This window comes from Hylobates moloch, unplaced genomic scaffold, assembly GCF_009828535.3.
Source record: "Hylobates moloch isolate HMO894 unplaced genomic scaffold, HMol_V3 SCAFFOLD_21, whole genome shotgun sequence".
Classification (NCBI taxonomy): domain Eukaryota; kingdom Metazoa; phylum Chordata; class Mammalia; order Primates; family Hylobatidae; genus Hylobates; species Hylobates moloch.
The window spans coordinates 25,261,085-25,283,883 of record NW_026652296.1 but is presented as its reverse complement, the minus strand read 5'-3'; the positions used below and the strand labels follow the sequence as shown (position 1 = coordinate 25,283,883).

The window sequence follows — 22,799 nt, the reverse complement described above, 5'->3', positions numbered from 1 at the left end:
CGGCTCACCGGTGGCAACCTCCACCTCCTGGGTTCAAGCAATTCTCCTGCCTCAGCCTCCTGAGTAGCTGGGATTACAGACATGCGCCACCATGCCCGGCTAATTTTGTATTTTTAGTAGAGACAGGGTTTCTCCATGTTGGTCAGGCTGGTCTTGAACTCCCGACCTCAGGTGATCCACCCACCTCGGCCTCCCAAAGTGTTGGGATTACAGGCATGAGCCACTGGGCCCAGCCCTTTAGGCCATTTCTATGCTAGGAGTTGTCAGAGACAAGACTTCTCTTGGTTGTTCACTTGTTACGTCCTCCAGCCCTGGTTCTCAGGCTCAGGCTGACAGAGAATCCCTGTTTTTTACCTTAGAGTTTCTTCGCAGCATCATTTTCTGTAGGTCATGAGCCAGGGCCTCAGGCCCCACATACTTTCTGGGCCTCAGAGAGGTTCCAGCAGCTGAAAGACATCTTAGAGGCTGCCAAGCAGGGTCTTTATTCAGGACTAGACTAATGTGTATTTGCTCTTCTCTTTCCATCCAACCCTCAAGAGCCCCCCAGCTCCATTACAGACCTCGGCCTAGGGTCTCCCCTCCCCACCAGATATTCAGAGCAGGGTTGGCCTTCAGTTCAAGTGTAGACCGTGCTCTTGCCCTCACACTCGAGCTTGTGGACGATCTTCCGCTCCGGCTTTCTAAAGTACACTTTCCTTGCCCAGTAGCAGGATTGCCTCTGTGGAGTGTCCCACCAATAATGGTGACAACTGCTGTTTTCATCAGCTCCAGACCCAAAGAGACCTGAAGTGGGGAAGCGTGAAGGAAGGAATATGTGTCATCCAGGGGGGACCCAACTTTGCCTAAGGGCATGAGGCCAGAGCCTCCTTTCCTGACCTTGTCACATGTGGCGGGGTATAACCAGAATGGTGAATCCAGCGGATGGGAGGAGTCCCTGGCAGTCCAGCCAGTTCTCGTGGATGTACTTGAGGAAGGTGCAATTGGTCACCAGAACATGCAGGAGTAGAGGTTAGAGCTCAGCCACAGAGGTTATCTTCTTGCAGAAAACTTTCCCACTTCCTAATCTTGTCTGCTTTGATAGAAGCTGGTACTGGCTAGAAAGGCCTGAAAGCAGAAGGAGACAAGAGTCGTCAGAGGCTGGGCAATGTTCTTGTTTCCGGGGAGTACTGGGGTCTGGCGGGTGCTGCCCCTGTTCTCTCAAGGATTGCGCGTGCTTTGTGTGTTAGAGCAGTGACCATCACCTCCCAACCCAATGACCTTTGCTCCTCTGCTTCCCACATGGGACTGCCAGCACCCTGAAGGCAGAAAAACTGCCTGGCATGAATATACCCGTTAAAGGAGGAGAAGCTGGTGGTATATGTTGAGATAAGGAGGGTGGGGAGTGTACAGTTACAGGCTGCACAGGGAGGGCAAGATCAATGTTGACACCAAAGTGCCAAAGGCTGTCTGCACCAGGTCTTGGGGCCCCCACTGGTCATACTGCCTGATAAAACCATGAGTATTCTGGGTGCTTTAACTGCAGGGGGGTTCTGTTGTCCACATTATTCTCAAAGCCCAGAATAGGCCCTGTTTCATTCTACAGAGATAGGAAGGCACTGGGGCTCACAGAGTGGTGCTGCTTCCCACCCTCACCCTCCTGCCCCCACCTGAGCACAGTGTGGCGCTCAGCGATGGTTACCCTATATTCCAAATACCCATGGCCCAGCACTGGCAGAGGCGGAGCTCAGGGTCTAGCTGTGACCTGGAGGTCGGTTGGAGTAGCTTCTTGACCAGCTGGAATTGGGTTAGGTGTCCTAGCATTGGTGCCTATGGAGAAGAACACAGAACTCACCCCTGGTTCCAGTACCAAGGAAAGGCTGGAGCCATTGCAACTGGAGGCCCAGCAGTGGAAGGGATCAAGGAGAGGATGCAGCCCAGAGCCCAGGACCGAGCATCCACCGGCCTCTGGATTTGGGGTGGTCTCCAGTTGCATCGGAGCTTCAGGGCCCATCTGAAGAGCTGATTAAACCAGGCAGATACACCGTGCTGGTGAAGGCAAGCTTTGTAGATGTGGGGCTGAATTGAGCAGCCACAGAACCTCTGCAGCTCTGGGGCCAGTGGCAGAACTTCTAGAAGTACCTGTGGGGTGGGAAACCCCAGCCACAAAAGCAGCAAGCTGACCTCCAGGCCTGAGGCTTAGCCTGCAGGCCTCATCTCAGCCCATGGGACAGATTCCTGGTTTTTTTAGTTTGGCCTTGGGGCAGATGACACCTTCAGCTGTCCACCCTGCAATACCTCACCTCCTGCCTTCTGACTCACTACCCTGCAGAGCAGGGGAATGGGGCCAGGGGACGGGCAGGGAAGAGGAAGAAGCAAGAGCTTCCAGTGTGCTCCAAACGAAGAGACCCCTCCGCATGATTATGGGCACAGCTGAGGAGGAGTGCAAGCTCAACTCTGCTCACCACACTTAAGAAGCAGGCAAGGGAGGACGAAGGGCAAAAACATGGGGTCCTGAGGCCCTTTTACTCCCTCTACCCTGCTGGAGGTGAGGATGAGAGGTGAGACTTCGTTGGACTGTGCTCCTGGCCAGTTGATGTCACCCAACTCATTACATCAGTAGGCTGGTCACAGGGTGGACACTGACCTCTTCTTAGCCTTTCATTGCCAATACTACCAGCTCTATATGTGCCCTTATAGGGCCTGAACCTTGGCTCAGGTGGGTGGGCTTGAAGGTAAAATAATTGAATGGGTCGGGGTAGGAGGAGAGATGAGTCTCTGCCAAGGCTATGTGATGTGTCATCTGAGAGAGTGGGTATCCCCCTATTCCCAGCACATGGCCATTTATTTAGAGCCAGGGAGGGGGACGAGAATTCATATTCAAATGTGATTCTTTCTTAATTACTACTAGTTGTTCAGGTGAGGGAATCAGGGAAGGCTGTTTCAGTGCCAGATTAATAATCCACACATTGCCCCTGCACCTCCTGTCTTGGTTTCCTATCAAAACCTCTCCCGTATCTATGAACATTCCAGCCCTGCAGGTCAGATTGCTGGCCAGGAGTAGTCTCACATTCTAGCTGACTGATAGCCTCGGCTTCTGCTGTTGCATGTGGTTTGATGATTCATGCTGGAGCCTTTGGCTATAACCCTTTTCCCTGTATAAGGGCCATCTCTGAAGTTTGTCTGCCCGACTCCATTACCTGGTGAATGAGATTGGCTGGCTGCTGCTCCTGCCCCAGCTCTTCAGTCATTTGACAAATACTCATTTAAACAAAGCTCCACAAGGAGCTCTGAAAAGGAGCTCACCTCTAGGCACACAGAACCTGGACGCAGATGAAAGTTTGCAGAATGACCCGGTTGTGCAGAAGAGACCCACTGGCTGCTCTCAGTGAGGCCAGGGAGAGTCAAACAGAGCATCTTGGACAAAGAGAGGACTTGAAGCCCCTTTCAAAGTGTTTGTCAAGCCAGTTGGATGCACGGGATGTGTGGAGTTGAGGGGTACATCCAGGAGCAATGGCAGGTGTTATCCATTCATTCAGGTTAGACCTCTGAGCAGACAGCAGAAACGTCAGCTACAGGTGAGCATAAGCTCAAACCCCCCATTGAAGGCTACATTCTTGTCCCACAGGGCAGAGCACATGACAAGTGGCATGCTGATTCAGACACCGGGCACTGGGAAAAGTGGGAAGCCATGATCACAGACTCTACATCCCCCTCTCCTGTTGGCCTCCATCCCTTCCTCAACCGTCCACAGAACACCTCCTTCCAGCACCTTAGCTCCTGCCTCCCTCTGGACCTATTCAGTCCTCAAGGGTGCCCTGCTAAAGGCTGGGCTGAAAGCTAAGAGGAGAGGTGGCATTCAATGTGTCCTGTGGCCTCCCTGGGGTTGATGAAGGGGTTGATGCCCAATGGAGTCCTTCATCTTGGCATTCAGCCCAGGGTCCGGCTGCCAAGGGAAGGCTTGACAATCAAGGATGATGGAGATAAGAATGAAAAGGGGCATCACCCTGTACCAAGGCTGGCATGGTGTATATCTGAGAGAGGAGTTGCCTATTCACAGCATAGGGTTGTCAAGCTGGAGGCAGGGAGAGAAAAGCAAGAGCTTTTTGGTTCCTCTTGAGGATAGAATCTATAGGAAAACATTGTAATAGGGTTAAAAGTAAATTTCCCATGCATCCAACTTTTTTCTTTGGTAGCCTTTCTTGTCTATTTAAAATGAAACAAGTGCATGTATGTGGTTAAGAAATTTTAGCTAGGAATGATGGTGCGTGCCTGTAGTCCCAGCTACTTGGGAGGCTGAGGCAGGAGGATCGCTCGAACCTGGAAGGTGAAGGCTGCAGTGAGCCGAGATCATGCCACTGCACTCTAACCTGAGTGATAAAGTGAGACCCTGTCTCAAAAAAAAAAAAAAAAGAAGAAGTTAAACAGTGCCGGGCTTGGGAGCTCACACCTGTAATCCCAGCACTTTGGGAGGCCCAGGCAGGCAGATTGCTTGGGCTCAGGAATTCAAGACCACCCTGGGCAAAAAATATAAAAATTAGCTCGGTGTGATGATGTGCCTGTAGTCCCAGCTACTCTGGAGGCTGAGGTGGGAGGATCACCTGAGCCCAGGGAGGTCAAGGTTGCAGTGAGCCATGATCATGTTACTGCACTCACTCCAGCCTGGGCAACAGAGCAAGACTGTCTCAAAAAAAAAAAAAAAAAAAGAAAGAAAGAAATTAAATAGAAAGGAAGACAGCAGTTTCCCACTTAATTCTTCTCAAACTCCTCTTCAGAGGCAGCCGGTTGTTTGTTTTTTTTTTTAACTGTTTTTCTATTGGCTCACTTTATTCCTCTAAAATAGTAACTTGTCTATGTGGTACCGTAACAGGTCCAGTATCTGGACACGATGCCACACTGCCTACACCTTTGGGGATTCTTGGATCCTGACTCTGAGCTACCTCATTCCTAGACACCTGGTACACCACAATGTGTCAGGGATGTGGGTAAATGTGCTTTCGGTTTATGTGGGATATTTGCATTTTGTTAGGTTGTGTGTGGTAGTTGAGCAGCCAAGAGGGTAGCATGCGGTGGATATTTGTTTTAGATACACAGCAACTGGAAACTCATCTACTGAGGCTATTTGGTTACCCTGAACTACTGTTTCTACCAAAAAGGCAGGATAAATGCTCCCTCAACACACACCTTTAATTACCAATTTTCAGAGTAAGGGGTTGAGGTAACAGCCACCGCCAGTTTTCCCTTTCTCTTTGAGTATCATTATGAGCTCAAAGTTTTTTATATATTCACTATGATTCAATCATGACAGTTGCTATTTTTGATGCTCAAATTGCCGCAAATCTAATGTCCAAGTGTTCTTTGTACTTGTCTAGGCCTAGAATCTTTTAGTGGAAAAAAAGTATTTAGAAGACAAAAATCAGGCTGAGCGCAGTGGCTCACGCCTGTAATCCTAGCACTTGTGGGAGACTGAGGCAGGCGGATTGCCTGAGCTCAGGAGTTCAAGACCAGCCTGGGCAACACGGTAAAACCCCGTCTCTACTAAAATACAAAAAATTAGCCGGGGGTGGCAGCGTGCACCTGTAGTCCCAGCTACTTGGGAGGCTGAGGCAGGAGAATTGCTTGAACCCAGGAGGCGGAGGTTGCAGTGAGCTGAGATCGCACCACTGCACTCCAGCCTGGGTGGCAGAGCAAGACTCCGTCTCCAAAAAAAATACAAAAAAACAAAAAACATAATCTGGATTGCAGGGTTGATCATTGTTAATGGGGTGTTATGGCTGTTCAGATGACAGGAAGAAAATGTACTTTGTAAATTGTTAGTTCAACGAGGTTATGATTGCACAACAATGTGAACATACTTAATGCCACTGATCTTTATTGCCATTGATAACTTTTAAATGGTAAATTTTATGTATATTTTGTCACAATAAAAAGTTTGAAAATCGAGTTCATAATATTTCCAGTTTGGGCCGAGCATGGTGGCTCACGCCTGTAATCCCAGCACTTTGGGAGGCTGAGGCAGGTGGATCACAAGGTCAGGAGTTCGAGACCAGCCTGACCAACATGGTGAATCCCCGTCTCTACTAAAAATACAAAAATTAGCCAGGCGTGGTGGTGTGCGCCTGTAATCTCAGCTACTCAGGAGGCTGAGACAGGAGAATCACTTGAACCCAGGAGGCGGAGGTTGCAGTGAGCCGAGATCATGCCATTGCACTCCAGCCTGGGCAACAAGAGTGAAACTCTGTCTCGAAAAAAAAAAAAAAGCCAGGCGCAGTGGCTCATGCCTGTAATCCCAGCACTTTGGGAGGCCAAGGCTGGCGGATCACGAGGTCAGGAGATCGAGACCATCCTGGCTAACACAATGAAACCCCGTCTCTACTAAAAATACAGAAAAATTAGCCGTCCATGGTGGCGGACGCCTGTAGTCCCAGCTACTCGGGAGTCTGAGGCAAGAGAATGGCGTGAACCTCGGAGGCGGAGCTTGCCGTGAGCTGAGCTCGCGCCACTGCACTCCAGCCTGGGCGACAGAGTGAGACTTGTCTCAAAAAAAAAAAAAAAAAAAAAATTCCAGATAGAATTTAACATCACAGAGTTTTTAACCTGTCCACCTGCCCAATTTTGTATTGTTTCTTTTTTTTTTTTTTTTGAGACGAAGTCTCACTTTGTCACTTAGGCTGGAGTACAGTGGTGTGAACTTAGCTCACTGCAACCTCTGCCTCCCAGACTCAAGTGATTCTCCTACCTCAGCCTCCCAAGTAGCTGTGATTACAGGCAGCCGCCACCACGCCTGGCAAATTTTTGTATTTTTAGTAGAGACAGAGTTTCACTATGTTGGCCAGGCTGGTCTCGAACTCCTGACCTCAAGTGATCCACCTCCCTTGGCCTCCCAAAGTGCTGGGATTACAGGCGTGAGCCATCACGCCCAGCCTGTGTTTAGTTTCTAATGTTGTTAATATAAGTAGTTATTTACTTACTCAAGACCAGCCTGGGCAATATAGTGAGACCTCAACTCTACAAGAAAATTTAAAAATTAGCTGAGGGTGGTGGCACGCACCGATAGTCCCAACCATTCAGAAGGCTGATGTGGAAGGATCACCTAAGCCTGGGAGGCAGAGGTTGCAGTGAGCCGTGATCATGCCACTGCACTCTATCCTGGGTGACAGAGTGTCCTCCTGTCTCTAAATAATAATAATAATACCAACACTATAATGAAAATACTGAATCAAGTTTCAAAAAAAAATTTTTTTTTTTGAGACAGAGTGTCACTCTGTCGCCCAGGCTGGAGTGCAGTGGTGCAATCTTGGCTCACTGCAACCTCTGCCTCCCAGGTTCAAGCGATTCCCCTGCCTCAGCCTCCTGAGTAGCTGGGATTACAGGCACGCACTGCCACACCTAGCTAATTTTTGTATTTTTAGTAGAGATGCGGTTTCACCATGTTGGTCATGCTGGTCTCAACCTCCTGACCTTGTAATCTGCCCGCCTTGGCCTCCCAAAGTGCTGGGGTTACAGGTGTGAGCCATCGCGCCTGGCCTAACATTTCTTTGTAGTTCTTTTTGTCCACAGAGACTATCCTACAAAGAATATACAATCAAGGTGTTGAGTTAAAGGAACTTGAAATAATTATTTCTCTGGTGTTTATATTATCAATTAAATATAGTTAGGTCCGTTTGATGTGTTTTCAACTTCAGGGTTCACTTTTTTCTCATTTAATTTTATTTTTTGATAAGATACAGCATAAGAGAGTCACATGGTGATAAGACAGAATCAGTAATAGAATGTAGCCCTTTAATGCCACCAGAAATCCAGAGAGAGAAATAAGCTAGGGTTTTATTCAGTAGCAGAGTGATCTCCATCCAGGGTCTGCTTGGATGGACTCCCTCTCTGACACCACCAGGTCCCCTTGGCTACCTGTCAGCCTCTCGGAGACTCCAGTGGAAACATCTCAGCCATAGACAGCAATCTTCCTCTCACACTGCAGTTTCAAGATGATCTGGTATTCTGCTGGGAAATTTTGCCTGGTGTTCTCAAACTCATATTTGTCATCCCAGTAATGGGACTACTTTCTTCAACTGTCTGCCCCAAAACCAAACGAGGATACCTGGGAGATGGGATAAGACAAGAGATGGTGGTGGGGTAACGGGCTGGATCCTGCCCTGCCCCCATGCACACCTATCATGCCTTCAGCACCACTCACTCAACCGCTAGTGTGCCAGCCTTCCTCTTGGAGCTGGGAGGAGACTGGAGTTCACCTTCTTCAAGGAAGACAGACTCTAAATACTTATAGTGACCCCAGAGCCCAGAAAAGAGAGCACCAACTAGTTGTTCTTCATTATATATTGAGAGAAGAGAGGATTCCCCTGGGAGACAAGGGAAGCGCATTCCAGGCAGAGGGAGCAGGGTGTGAGAAGGTGTGAGGCAGCTGGTATGTCTGGGGAACCCCAGGAAGTCCGGTGTGGGAATCTGGGAGAGAGGAGAGGGGTCAGATCATGTAGGGTGTTGAAAGCCAGGCAGAAAGTTTTAGATTTAATGGGAAGTCCCTGGGAAGACAGATTTTTTTTTTTTTTTTTTTTTTTTGGAGATGGAGTTTTGCTCTTGTTGCCCAGGCTGGAGTGCAGTGGCACGATCTTGGCTCACCGCAACCTCCGCCTCCCAGGTTCAAGCGATTTTCCTGCCTCAGCCTCCCAAGTAGCTAGGATTACAGGCATGCGCCACGAAGCCCAGCTAATTTTGTATTTTTAGTGAAGACGGGGTTTCTCCATGTTGGTTCAGGCTGGTCTCAAACTCCTGACCTCAGGTGATCAGCCCGCCTCGGCTTTCCAAAGTCCTGGGATTACAAGGTGTCAGCCCCCATGCCCAGCCAAGAAGACAGAAATTTTGAGTGGCAGAGGAGTGAAAGTCTGTGAGTTGTAGGAGATATCTTACCTGGTCACAGGTATGCAAGGCATACAACAGAGCCACAAACTCCAAGGATGGATACTGACCGTGGTTCTCCAGGCAACTTTCCTGGATATACCTGAGGAAGTAGAGGCTGATCACCAGCACCTAGGAAGATGGAGAAGGGGACTGACCTGAAGCCTGTCCCATGGCTACACACCGTCATGTTGTCCTACCACTTTTCTCTTTCCTTCCTGGGACCCTCACCTTATCTTTGCTGTCTTTGGTTCCACCAGGAACCTGGACCATCTGAAATCTAAAAAGAAATTGAGGTTTGGGAGGATTTCAGAGTCATTTGACAAGCAGACTTCGGCCTTAAGTAAGCCTTGGGGGTGCCCCAGTATCCAGCCAGGGTCTCTTTGGAGTTACCTCTGTCACTCCCTACAGTGACCCCCCTCCCTGACATACCCAGGTTTTTTTTGCTTCCACATGCTTGTCTGTTTATGCAGTACACTTATGAACCACTCCAGACCAGATGAATTCAACGGAAGCAGCAGCAGTCGGGTACCGGGGTCCTGAGAGCTGGCAATCCCAGGGTACATAATGCGCATGATGATCCTGTTCCCCACATCTGCCTCAAAGCCTTGGACGGGGCCTGGTTCATCCTGAAAAGGAAGTTAGGATGGTCATTTAGAGGAGGAAAAGCCTTCGGCTTGGCCTTGGTCTCCACCTCCTACCCTGCACCCACCTGAGGACCACTTCATGTTGATTAATCCTGAAGCCAAGACCAGAGCTGCGTAGAGACCTTGAGTTTCCCACCACTGCACAGACCCGGCAGTTGGACACCACATGGCCCAGTGGGCATAGGGGAGGTGCTTTAATCAGCTGCTGCTGCTTATCCTCAACCTCCTTCTCTGATTTGACTCTCTTGAGTCCCTAGGAGCATAGGAGGGAAGAATTTAGGGGCTTGACCCATGCTCCACCTACCTATGGAAGAAGGTTAGAGCCTGGGGCCATGATAGAGAGATGGCTAGGACCTGGGGTTGGGTCAGAGACTGGACAAAGACCAATTTTGTGCACTGACCAGCCAGAATATCAGAGCATCATTGGACGTGGGATCTTGTGGCCTCTGTAGGGGTTCAGCGGTGCTGTCGAAGCGTCTGTCAAACCAATCAGACTTGCCAGGCATGTGGAGGCAGGCAGAGCATGTCTGGACCTCAGATGAGCAATTGCATTTTCTGGAAAAGTTGCTGGGACAGTGGCAGATTCCCAGGTGTATTTTGGCAATATTACAGAGGTCCTTCTGGCTGGAGTGTTGGTGTAGGAAGGAGGCGATCAGCCACAATGAAAGGACATAGGCAGCCACCAGGCCCAAACTCCTGTATCGAATCATGATCTCTGGCCCTGATGATGGTGCCCCTGGCAGACAGTAGATTGGCCCTGACACCTGGCACTGGGAAGGAGAAGAGGCTGGGGCCACAGACGTCCCCAGCATCCCCCATCCTAATGGCTTCCATCCCTCTCCCAACCCTTGACACTACACCTCCTCCCAAAACCTCGCTCCTGCCTCCCTGGCCACCTACTGATCACTACCAGAACTGCCAAAGCCTGGCCTAGAGGCAGAAAGAAAGGGATAGAGGACACTTTTTGTGTTCTGTGGCCTCCCTGAGGAAACTGATTCCTAATGGGGTCTTCTGTGCCAGCCCAGTGATATCAGGGACTCATCACAGAGGCCACATTGTGACCTACTACACCAAGGCCCCTCCTTCACCTTGGCATTCAGCCCAGAGCCCAGATGACCACGGAGGTGTGGTAGTCAAGGGTCCAGGGGACAGGAGGGCACACAGGGAGAGGTTGTGTCCAGGCTGGGGTGGGTGAGCAGGAGGCAAAGAGGGAAACAGAAGGGCCACCTTGGCGATGGCTCACACCTGTAATCTCAGAGCTTTGGGAGGCCAAGGCAGGAGGATCACTTGAGCCCAGGAGTTCAAGAAGGGCCACCTGGAATCTTCTGAAGAGAATTTACTATACTGATGAAAGTGAATATTTGATACTTTAGCTCTTAACACCTCTCAGGGGTCGACTTTTTAAGAACTGTTTTTTTTGGTTTTTGTTTTTTGGTTTTTTTTTGAGATGGAGTCTTGCTCTGTTGCCCAGGCTGGAGTACAGCAGTGTGATCTTGGCTCACTGCAACCCCCACCTCCTGGGTTCAAATGGTTCTCTTGCCTCAGTCTCCCAAGTAGCTGGGACTACAGGTGCATGCCACTGCGCCCAGCTAATTTTCTTTTTACTTTTAGCAAAGACGGGGTTTCACCATGTTGGCCAGGCTGGTCCCAAACTCCTGAGCTCAAGTGATCTGCCTACCTCGGCCTCCCAAAGTGCTGGGATTACAGGTTTGAGCCACTGCGCCCAGCCAATCCAGTGTATATCTTACACTTATAGTGTATCTAAATTCAAACCGTTTTGTCAGAAATACATGATTTATAAATTTGATAAAATTTTACAGTCAAAAAAGATTTACATACTCAAGTTATAACAAGCATACCGAAAAGTTTTCTAAGAACTGAATTGTTTTGAAATTTAGATTAATTAAAATAAATTTAAAAATTCCTTCCTCACTTGCACTTGCTACATTTCAAGTGCTCATCCATCATATTGGATGGTACAGAACTACGGGCTAATTTAATTCTAAAAGTCAACAATCTACTATCAGTGTTTACATTATTGTAACTAGATAAATATTTCCTATAGAATTTGTAAATGAACTAAGACTACTTTTTTTTGTTCATGATAACTTTTTTTTTTTTTTTGAGACAGAGTTTCGCTCTTGTTGCCCAGGCTGGAGTGCAATGGCACGATCTCGGCTCACTGCAACCTCTGCCTCCTGGGTTCAAGCAATTCTCCTGTCTCAGCCTCCCGAGTAGCTGGGATTACAGGTGCGCACCACCATGTCTGGCTAATTTTTGTATTTTTAATAGAGACGGGGTTTCATCATATCAGTCAGGCTGGTCTCGAACTTCTGACCTCAGGTGATCCACCCGCCTTGGCCTCCCAAAGTGCTGGGATTACAGGCATGAGCCACTGTGCCTGGCCTTTTGTTCATGGTAACTTTCTAAGAAAGGGTGTGTAGGAGATAAAACTTCTAAGTTTGCATGTCTAGAAAAGCCATTATTCTGCTTGCAGGAGGTAGAATTGTGTTACTAAAAAAATATATATATATTTAAGTTCTAACCCCTGATACTTATGTGACCTTATTTGGAAGTAGGGCCTTTGCAGATACATGAGAATGGGCCCTAATCCAATGACTAGTGTGTTTATAAGATGAGGGAAATTGTCCAGGCGCAATGGCCCATGCCTGTAATCCCAGAATTTTGGGAGGCCAAGGCAGGCAGGTCACTTGAGGCCAGGAGTTTGAGACCAGCCTGGCCAACATGGCGAAACCCAGTATCTACTAAAATACAAAAAATTAGCGAGGCGTAGTGGCGGGCACCTGTAATCCCAGCTACTCAAGAGGCTGAGGCAGGAGAATTGCTTGAACCTGGGAGGCAGAGGTTGCAGTGAGCTGAGATCATGCCACTGCACTCCAGCCTGGGTGACAAGAGCAAGACTCCATCTCAAAAAAAAAATATGAGGGAAATTTGGAAACAGAAGACACAGGGGAGTATGCCATGTGAAGTTGGAGGTAGAGACTGGAGTGATGCCTTTGATGCAGGGCAGGCAATCCCCAAAATTGGGGCTTAGCCTGAGAGGGTTCTTGGCTTTGCCCTGATGCAATCCAGTGGTGTTAGCAACCTGTATTGAAGCAGCATTGCACAGCAGCAGCAGAGGTACACTGCTTCTTGTGGAGCAGGGCTACCCCATAGGCAGTGTGCCCAGAGTTAGCAGCTCAGCAGCAGCTCTGCAATCCTATTTATACCCACTTTCAACTACATGCAAATTAAAGGGTTAATTATGCAGAAGTTTTCCAGGCACAAGCAGTCCTCCTGCCTCAGCCTCGCAACATGCTGGGTGTGAGCCACTGCGCCCAGCCAAAAGTCTGATTTTTTATCCTTTGTTAACTGTAGCAGTTGGATTCTTGGTCTTGTTCAACAGACTGGTAAACTTCAGAGAAAAACAATTTGCCAGCTAAATATTTAGTAGTTTACAGGATGATGCAAAAGCTAGAGAACCAGGCTCAGTCTATCATGAGATGCAAAACATGGCCAGACTACCCCAGGAATGGCCCACTTGGAATGCCACCACTGCTGCCAACACAACTGGGCCCTTGACACTGTGGTAGTCCTATTATGGCAGATTCTTTTCAGCTCTTTCCATAAGGAAGAGCAGTTCATTTCCCCACTTCTTGGATCTTGGATCACTTTATGACTTGATCTGACCAATAGAATGCTGCAGAAGTGACACTGTAAGGGCTAGGCACAGTGACTCACACCTGTAATCCCAGCACTTTGGGAGGCCAAGGCAGGAGGATTCCTTGAGTCTAGGAGTTCAAGGCCATCCTGGCCAACATGGCAAGACCCCCTTTCTACAAAAACAGAAATTAAAATTAACTGGGTGTGGTGACATGCATTTGTAATCCCAGCTACTCAGGGGACTTAGGTGGGAGGATCCCTTGAGCCCAGGAGGTTGAGGCTGCAATAAGCCATGATTGTGCCACTGCATTCCAGCCTGGGCAACACAGCAAGCTCTGTCTTAAAAAAAAAAAAAAAAAAAAAAAAAAAGCGAATTGGAACTGAGGCACCTAAAAAAAACTGGGAACCTCAAAATGCTAAACCTTCTGTGAAAAGCTGGGCAAAAAAAAAAAAAAAAAAAACCCTCACCCTCCGGCATGGGTGAAACAAGGAGGTTTACTTCTTTTATCGAAGTGAGTAAAGAGCTTCCCCCAACAACTCAAAGTCTGGGTTTGCACTTGGCATGAAATCGAATCTAAACTTATACCTCCTACATGATCCAGGGGACCAGGCAAAGAAATCAACTCAAATATTGCCCCTGAGATCTGGAAGGCACGTCTGGCCCATCCCTCCCGGACACTGTGGCTGCAGGTAAGACAATCAGGCCAGGATTTTATTCAGTACCAGACTGATCTTACAATTTCCTCCTGCCCTTTACCCACCCAGAAATAGGACTTGTATGGACTCAGCTAGGCTGAGTTTGTGTGAACAGTGAGCTTGTCCACACGCTAGCTGATGGATGACTTCGATTTCTGCTTCTGCACTAGATGTGGGCAGTATTTCCTTGGAGCCCTTGGTCTGATTATCCTCCTTCCAGTGATAGAAACACTTTCCTTGCTATTCTGATCCAAATCCAAAGAGGGTGACCTAGTGGATGAGAGAGGGACATGTGCGTCAGCAGGCAGATTCCTGTCCTCACCACTGCCTCCCTTCACTCAGCACCTAGGATGACAGGTTGCCCCTGGGAGCTGGGAGAAGACTGGAGCTCACCTCCAGGAAACAGACTCTGGACACTCTCCTAGAGTCACTGAGGATCCCAAAAAAGAGAATGTCAACTCGCTTCTCCTCATGATATTGGAGGAAGAGAGAGGAACCCCCCAGGACATAAGAGAAGGGCATTCCAGGCAAACGGAATGGTGCATGAGAAGGCATGAGGCAGCTCATGTGTCTGGGGAATTCTAAGAGCCCATTATGGGAGCCTGGGAGACAGGAGGCAAGGGGAGGAGTCAGAACATGTAACATGTAGAGTCCTTTTTTTTTGAAATGGAGTCTCGCTCTGTCACCAGGCTAGAGTGCAGTGGTGCAATCTCGGCTAACTGCAACCTCTGCCTCCCGGGTTCAAGTGATTCTTCTACCTCAGCCTCCCGAGCAGCTGGGACTACAGGCATGTCTGGCTATTTTTTGTATTTTTAGTAGAGATGAGGCTACCACCACACCTGGCTATTTTTTGTATTTTTAGTAGAGATGGAGTTTGACCATATTGGCCAGGCTGGTCTCGAACTCCTGACCTCATGATCCACCTGCCTCAGCCTCTCAAAGTGTTGGGATACAGGCATGAGCCACCACACTGGGCCTACATATAGAGTCTTGAAAGCTAGGCAGCAAACTTTAGGCTCCATGCTGAAGGCATTGAGGAGCAGGAATTTTAAGAGAAGAAGATACAAGAATCTTTCCTGCCTGGGCACAGTTGCGCAAGACACAGAACAAAGCCTTGGGCTCCAGGGATGACCCTGACCCTGGTAAGTCAGCCAGTTATCCTGGTTGCACCTGGGGAGGAAGCGGGAGGGAACTGACCTGGGGCCCTTCCCACAGCCACATCCTGCCCCTTTTCCTATTACCCCTCACCGTGTCTTTGCTATCTTCCACTCCACTAGGGAACCAGACCATCTTCCAAAATCTGAGAAAGAATTGGAGGTGGGGGAGTTTGGGCCACAAGACCTGGAAAAGTCCTGCAAGTGTCCCCAGTAAGCCAATAGAGGATCTTCCCAGAGCCCTTGCTGTTATTCCCTGCAGTGACCTCCCCTCACCCCCAAACAGAGAATGTCTGGGGACACCTCCTCCATCACCTCATCACTTAGAGCGTCTGAAGTCCACACCAGGTCAGAGAGCTTCCACAGTAGCATCTCCAGCTGCATCCAGGAGTCCTGGTCACTGGCATTCCTGGGATAGATGAAGCATTGTGTATGGTTTGGTTCCCCGCGTCCATCTCAAAGCCCTGGACTTGGGGCCCGCTTCATCTTGGGAAGGGGAGAAGAAACTGACAGAACTGTGGGGCAGGCCTGGCCCTCTTGCTCCCGCCCTCTCCCCAGCACCCACCTGAAAACCACGGGGTATTGGTCAATGTCGTTGCCAAGGCTGGAGCCCTGCGGGATCTGTGGGCACCCCAACAGCACACAAGTCCCACAATAGAAATCAAAATGGCTCACCGAGAGCCTGGGAATCCCTTTAAACAGCTTCCTCCACAATTTTCCAAGCTCGCTCCCTGAGTTCATGCCCTGGAAACAGCAAGAGGGAGATTGGGGGCTGGGCCCAGGGGAGAGAAAACAGAGCTGGGTGGGTGAGATCTCCATCCAGAGGCTGTGAAGACAGGGCCAAGGGCAGGGATTTGGGCGGAAAGTGGGAGATGGGTGAGGCCCGGGAAGTATGGGGGATGGAGCCGGGCCCAGTGTTGACCACTGACCAACCACCAGAGCACAGTGTCAGAGTTCATAGACTCTCTTGTCCTCATCAGGTACCCCATGGCCTTCCTGGAGCACACATCAAGCCAGTTCCATTCGTCGGCTGTGTGGTGGCAGGAGGAGCAGTTGAGGGTCTCAGAAGGGCAGCCACACTTCCTGGAACTGAACCAAGGGCAGTTGCAACGCCATGGTACCAAGTACATTCGTTTTTCCTGGGGTGCCGATTCAGGTGTCAGATCCAGATAGGGGGTCATCAGCCAGAGGATGAGCACCCAAAAGACCCACAGGACAAAAATCTGCCAGCGCTGCATGTCTGGCCCAGGCGGTGGCTCCCGTGGCGGGCCGCAGACTGGCTTCTCTACCTGGAAGGACGAAGGGCTGAGGCCACAGACAGCACCAGCTTCCCTCTGTCCTCTCGGCCTCCACAACTCCCCACCCTCCACCCTCCACCTCCTCCCAACCCCTCCTCTGCTGCCTCACTATCCATTTGCTCACTCCCAAAACGGTCTCTGACTGGGCATGGGGTAGAGAGACAGCATGTGGCTAGTCCTGTGAGGGGAAGGAATACCTCAGTGGGCCCTTGGTGTTATCCCAGTTATATCATAGATCTCATCACAAAGTACGCATTGTGACCTCCCTCCTTTAACCTGCCTGGAAAAAGCCACCACCCTTCCCTTTCTCTGACACCCAAACGACCTCCACTGGATGTAAGATCCATGAGGACAGGGCCTGACCTAGTCTCTCTTCTCCTCTGCAGCTCTAAGACTTAGAATCGTTTAATAAATATTTATGGGATAAATAAACGGGTTGAGAGGGAACTTTTTTTTTTTTTTTTTTTTTTTTTTTTGAGATGGAGCTTTTGCTCTGTCGTCCAGGCTGGAGTGCAGTGGCGTGATCTTGGCTCACTGCAACTTCCACCTGCCTGGTTCAAGCAATTCTCATGCCTCACCCTCCCAAATAGCTGGGACTACAGGCACCTGCCAACATGCCTGGCTGATTTTTGTATTTTTAGTAGAGACAGGGTTTCGCCATATTGGCCAGGCTGGTCTCAAACTCCTGACCTCAAGTGATCCACCTACCTCAGCCTCCCAAAGTGCTGGAATTATAGGCATGAGCCACCATGCCCAGCCGGGAACTTTATTTTTAAATTTTTATTATTATTATTATTTTGAGACAGATTCCCAAAGTGCTGGAATTACAGGCATGAGCCACCATGCCCAGCCGGGAACTTTATTTTTTTATTTATATTATCATTATTATTTTGAGATGGAGTTTCACTCTTGTCACCCCTGCTGGAGTACAGAGGCATGATCTCGGCTCACTGCACCCTCTGCCTCCGGGGTTTAAGTGATTCTCTTGCCTCGGCTTCCCAAGTAGCTGGGATTACAGGTGCCTGCCACCATGCCTGGCTAATTTTTTTTGTATTTTTAGTAGAGACGGGGTTTCCCCATGTTGGTCAGGCTGGTCTCGAACTTCTGACCTCAGGTGATCCACCCGCCTTGGCCTCCCAAAGTGCTGGGATTACAGGCATGAGTCACTGCACCCCACCCCAGCTGGGAACTTTAAATGTACTTGTGTGTGATGCCCTCTCTGGAGTTGTGTGACATCAACTCAATCCTCTCTTGTAGTCTCTAGACCCCATATCCAACAGCCTACTGAATTGCCACTTAGATGGCTCAGAGACATCTCACCTGAATAAGCCTGAGACTGAACCCAGGATTTTCCCTGTAAACCAACCCTTCCCAAAACTTCTCTGTCTCTTTTGTTTTGTTTGAGACAGAGTCTTGCGCTGTCACCCAGGCTGGAGTGCAGTGGCGCAATCTCAGCTCACTGCAACTTCTGCCTCCGGGGTTCAAGCAATTCTCCTGCCTCTGCCTCCCGAGTAGCTGGGATTACAGGTGCGTGTCACCAAGCCCGGCTAATTTTTTGTATTTTTAGTACAAACGGGATTTCACCATGTTGGCCAGGCTGATCTCAAACTCTTGACCTTAGGTAATCTGCCCACCTCAGCCTCCCAAAGTACTGGGATTACAGGCGTGAGCCACTGCACCCAGCTTCAAAACTTCTCTATCTCAATAAATGGTTCCACCATGTACCCAGTTATTGAAACCAGAACTCATGTATTCTTAATTCCTCCTACTCCTATGATACCCAAATTCTTTTTTTTTTTTTTTTTTTTAGGACAAAGTCTCACTCTATCACCCAGGCAGGAGTGCAGTGCCACAATCTTAGCCCACTGTAGCCTCTGCCTCCAAGGTTCAAGCAAGCCTTTCACCTCAGCCTGCCAAGATGCTGGGACTACAGAAGTGTGCCACCACACTAGACTTATTTATTTATTTAATTTATTTTTGAGACAGAGTCTCACTCTGTCGCCCAGGCTGGAGTGCACTGGCACAATCTCAGCTCACTGCAACCTCTACCTCCCAGGTTCAAGTGATTCTCATGCCTCAGCCTCCCAGGTAGTTGGGACTACAGGTGCACAACATCACACGTGGCTCATTTTTGTATTTTTTGGTAGAAACGGGGTTTCACTGTGTTGGCTGGGCTGGTCTCCATCTCCTGGTCTCAAGCAATCCGCCCACCTCGGCCTCCCAAAGTGCTGGAATTACAGGTGTGAGCCACCGAGCTTTGCCGATTTTTTTTTTTTTAAGTAGAGATGGGGTTTACCGTGCCAGCCCTGTCTCAAACTCCTGAGCTCAAGTGATCCACCCTCCTCGGCCTCTCAAAGTGCTGAGATTACAGGCATAAGCCACTGCGCCCGGCCTCAAATCCATTTTTTAATTCATTTGTTTCTATTTCTAAGTCATCTTCTTCAACTCCACTGCCACCCCCTTAATTCAATTGTAGTCTTGTAAAGACAGGAAAAAAATGAAAATTTTTGAGTTGTTTTTAAGGTTTAAGAAAAAACAGAACATTTTGGTTTTTTAAAAAATAAAAACATTTTATTCAATGGGATAAGAACAGTAAAATTCTTCATCTTAACTAGTGGAAGGCTGCACTGGATATTGTATAGCTTTTAAATCAATTCACCCAAAAATCTGAGTAAGGTCTGTAGGCTAGTTAATTATATCATACCAATGTCAAGTTCCAGGTTTTGAAAAAGTACCATATGGGCTGGGCATGGTGGCCCACGCCTGTAATCCCAGCATTTTGGGAGGCAATGTGGGCGGATCACCTGAGGTCAGGAGTTCGAGACCAGACTGACCAACATGGAGAAACCCCGTCTCTATTAAAAATACAAAATTAGCCGAGCGTGGCGACGCATGCCTGTAATTCCAGCTATTCGGGAGGCTGAGGCACGAAAATCGCTTGAACCCGGGAGGCGGAGGATGCGGTGAGCCGAGATCGCGCCACTGAATATGATTTTAGCTGGGCAAAAAGAGCGAAACTCTGTCTCAAAAAAAGAAAAAGAAAAAGAAAAATTACTATATGTACTATATGGTAAGACACTACCATTAAGAGAAAATGAAGGCCAGGCACAGTGGCTCATGCCTGTAATCCCAGCACTTTGGGAGGCCAAGGTGGGGTTTGAAGCTTGAAGCGAGGAGTTTGAGACCAGCCTGGGCAACACAGCAAGACCCCTTCTCTACACACACACACACACACACACACACACACACACACACACACACACAATTAGCTAGGCTTGGTGGTGTGTGCCTTTATTCCTGGCTATTTGGGAGGTTCAGGTGGGAGGATCACTTGAGTCCAGGAGTTAAAGGCTGCAGTGAGTTATGATAGCAGCCATAGCTGCTAGTGGATAGCAAGTTATGCACTCCAGGCTGGGTGACAGAGCAAGACTCTGTCTCTAAAAAAAAATAAAATAAAGCAAAAATAAAGAATAAAATGGGAAAATGGATGATGGGTACGTGGGAATTTTCTGTACTATTTTTACAATTTCTTCTGTGCCTATGGTTATTTCAAAATAAAAAGGTTTTAAAAATTATCTACCAGCCTGGGCAACGTAGGGAGACCCTATCTCTATAAAAAATACAAGAATTGGCCACTGCGGTCCCAGCTACTCAGGAGGAGACTGAGGTAGGGAATACTTGAGCCCAGGAGGTCAAGGCTTCGGTGATCTGTGATTGTGCCACTGCACTCCAGCCTGAGTGACAGAGTGAGACCTTGTCTCAAAGAAAAAGAAAATCATCTAGGAAAAGATGCAAAGCAAGTTTTATTGCTATTTCATTTACATCAACGGCTATATTTTTTTTTCTTTTTTGAGACGGAGCCTTGCTCTGTTGCCAGGCTAGAGTGCAGTGGCCTGATCTCAGCTCACTGCAACCTCTGTTTCCCGGGTTCAAGAGATGCTCCTGCCTCAGCCTCCCGAGTAGCTGGGACTACAGGTACGAGCCAGCACGCCCAGGTGGTTTTTGTATTTTTAGTAGAGACAGGGTTTCACCATGTTGACCAGTATGCTGTCGATCTCTTGACCTTGTCATCTGCCTGCCTCGGCCTCCCAAAGTGCTGGGATTACAGGCATGAGCCACTGTGCCTGGCCAACTTGTATAATTTTTAAAATTTTTGTAAACTCATAAAATTTACCACTTTAACCATTTTTAAAAATATTTTGGCTGGGTGTGGTGGCTTATGCCTGTAATCCTAGCACTTTGGGAGGCTGAGGCAGGTGGATTGCCTGAGCTCAGGAGTTCAAGACCAGCTTGGGCAACACGGTGAAACCCCATCTCTACTAAAATACAAAAATTAGCCAGGCATGGCGGCATGTGCCTGTAATCCCAGCTACCTGGGAGGCTGAGGCAGGAGAACTGCTTGAACCCGGGAGGCAGAGGTTGCAGTGAGCTGAGATCTAGCCACTGCGCTCCAGCCTGGTGACAGACTCCGTCTCAGAAAAAAAAAAAAAAAAAAAAAAAAAAAGAAAGTTCTAGGATACATGTGCAGGTTTGTTACATAATGTGTGCCATGGTGGTTTGCCGCACCTATCAACCCATCACGTAGGCATTAAGCCCTGCCTGCGTTAGCTATCCTGATGCGCTCCCTCCCATTGGCCTGCCCGCCAAGCAGGCCCCAGTGTGTGTTGTTCCCCTCCCTGTGTCCATGTGCTCTCATTGCATTTTATCCATTTTTTTATGTGCAACCATCATCACTATCTAGTCTCAGAACGCATTCATCACTCCAAGCATACTCTAGTGAATAATACATTGAATAAAACTAGAATCAATTATATGACATTCATATCCCCACTACCCATTTTTTCCAGATCTTAACATTTCTTTGCTTTTGCTGTTCTGGTGTTTAGGTATGAATATATGTTCATTTATCCTGTTACAGTACATTCAGGCTTCCTAAATATGAGAACTCTTGCCTTTCATCAATTCTGGGTAATTCTCAGCCATTTCTTTCAAATATTGCCTCTCCTTTATTCTCAGTATTCCCTCCTATTAGGAAATTCCTATTAGGCAAATGTGGGATTTTTTTCTTTCTATCCTTCAAGTATCTGAATCTCTCTTTTACATCTATGATTTTATTTCTCTATCTTACATTATAGGTAATCTTTTTTTTTTTTTTTTTTTTTTTTGAGATGGAGTTCTCACTTTGTTGCCCAGGCTGGAGTACAGTGGCCCAATCTCAGCTCACTGCAACCTCCACCTTCCAGGTTCAAGCGGTTCTCCTGCCTTAGCCTCCCAAGTAGCTGGTATTACAGACGTTCATCACCATGCCTGGCTAATTTTTGTATTTTTAGTAGAGAGAGGGTTTCACCATGTTGGCCAGGCTGGTCTCAAACTCCTGACTTCAAGTGATCCACCCGCCTTGGCCTCCCAAAGTGCTGGGATTACAGGTGTGAGCCACTGCACCCGGCCAATATTTCTCTCTTTAACTGTGCCTAATTGGTTGTTTAGCCCTTCTACTGGTTTTAAAACTTAAATGACTATTTTTCATTTCTAGAAATTCTTTGAAATGTATTTTCACTCTTTTTTTTTTTTTTTTTTTTTTGCTATGGAGTCTCACTCTGTCGCCAAGGCTGGTGTGCAGTGGTGCAATCTCGGCTCACTGCAACATCCACCTCTCGGGTTCAAGCGATTCTCCTGCCTCAGCCTCCTGAGTAGCTGGGATTACAGGTGTGCGCTGCCATCTTGGGAAAGTCAATTCACCTCTTGGCTTCCTCATCTATAAAATGAGACTTGAAGTAGCACCTAGGCTGCGCATGCGGTGGCTTACGCCTGTAATACCAGCACTTTTGGAGGCTGAGGCAGGTGGATTGCCTGAGGCCAGGAGTTAGAAACCAGCCTGGCCAACGTGGCAAAACCCCATCTCTACTAAAAATACAAAAATTAGCTGGGCATGGTGGCGTGCACGTGTAATCCCAGCTACTCAGGAGGCTGAGGCACAAGAATTGCTTGAACCTAGGAGGCGGACGTTGCAGTGAGCTGAGATCACGCCACTGCACTCTAGCTTGAGTGGCAGAGCTAAACTCTGTCTCAATAAAAAAAAAAAAAAAAAAAGCACCTAACTCCCACGTTGTTTGGAGGGTGAAATGGATTACAGCAATGGGCATATTGTCCATGTTCAGTTAGTATTAGTTTCTCCTTGCCTTTGTTCCTTGCTTGGTGAGCTGCAGTCAAGCTGCCACAAGTCACCCAACTCCAATGTCCCTCCTCTTCCTTTTTATGGAAGCATTCCCTAACCCAGCATGTTAGTTACTTTCTCTTACAGACTCCCATGGTCCCCTGTGCCACCTCTTATTAAAGTTTTGATCTTAAGTCATTGAATGATTTAAGCTATGCACTTTGAAATAAAACAGACTGGAGTTTAGATATTAGCTTATTAGCCACTCAAAGCTTTTAATCAGGGATAATAGTAGCAGTTAGCA

At 48.2% G+C, this 22,799-nt stretch overlaps 1 protein-coding gene across 7 annotated transcripts; it reads right to left on the bottom strand.

The window, feature by feature from the left end:
* Positions 1 to 516: 516 nt before the first annotated feature.
* On the bottom strand, positions 517 to 16,544 carry CUNH20orf173 (chromosome unknown C20orf173 homolog). 7 transcript variants are annotated; one of them, XR_009211442.1, is made up of 14 exons: positions 16,466 to 16,493; positions 15,973 to 16,332; positions 15,609 to 15,787; positions 15,359 to 15,452; positions 15,138 to 15,189; positions 9,932 to 10,154; positions 9,596 to 9,783; positions 9,316 to 9,512; positions 9,115 to 9,163; positions 8,896 to 9,015; positions 7,882 to 8,071; positions 7,438 to 7,544; positions 877 to 1,104; positions 517 to 783 (listed from the first exon to the last, which is right to left on the bottom strand). XR_009211442.1 is itself a non-coding variant. In XM_058432784.1 (6 exons), exons 2-5 carry the CDS (start codon positions 16,279 to 16,281, stop codon positions 15,163 to 15,165), a joined length of 609 nt encoding a protein of 202 aa, XP_058288767.1. In that variant the 5' UTR covers positions 16,282 to 16,332; positions 16,466 to 16,493; the 3' UTR covers positions 9,926 to 10,154; positions 15,138 to 15,162. The 7 variants fall into 7 exon arrangements, 3 of the variants coding, with proteins under 3 accessions (XP_058288767.1, XP_058288766.1, XP_031998948.1); XR_009211443.1 differs by lacking the exon at positions 9,115 to 9,163 and having other exon boundaries at positions 9,380 to 9,512; XR_009211441.1 differs by having other exon boundaries at positions 8,896 to 9,512.
* Positions 16,545 to 22,799: the final 6,255 nt, after the last annotated feature.

Coding starts and splice junctions, on each gene's coding strand:
- CUNH20orf173 (XM_058432783.1), bottom strand. CDS start 16,281: ATGCAGCGCTGGCAGATTTTTGTCCTGTGGGTCTTTTGGGTGCTCATC. Junction 15,788..15,972: donor ACACTGTGCTCTGGTGGTTG/GTCAGTGGTCAA, acceptor TGCTGTTTCCAG/GGCATGAACTCAGGGAGCGA. Junction 14,160..15,358: donor CAGACGCTCTAAGTGATGAG/GTGATGGAGGAG, acceptor CTCATCCACTAG/GTCACCCTCTTTGGATTTGG.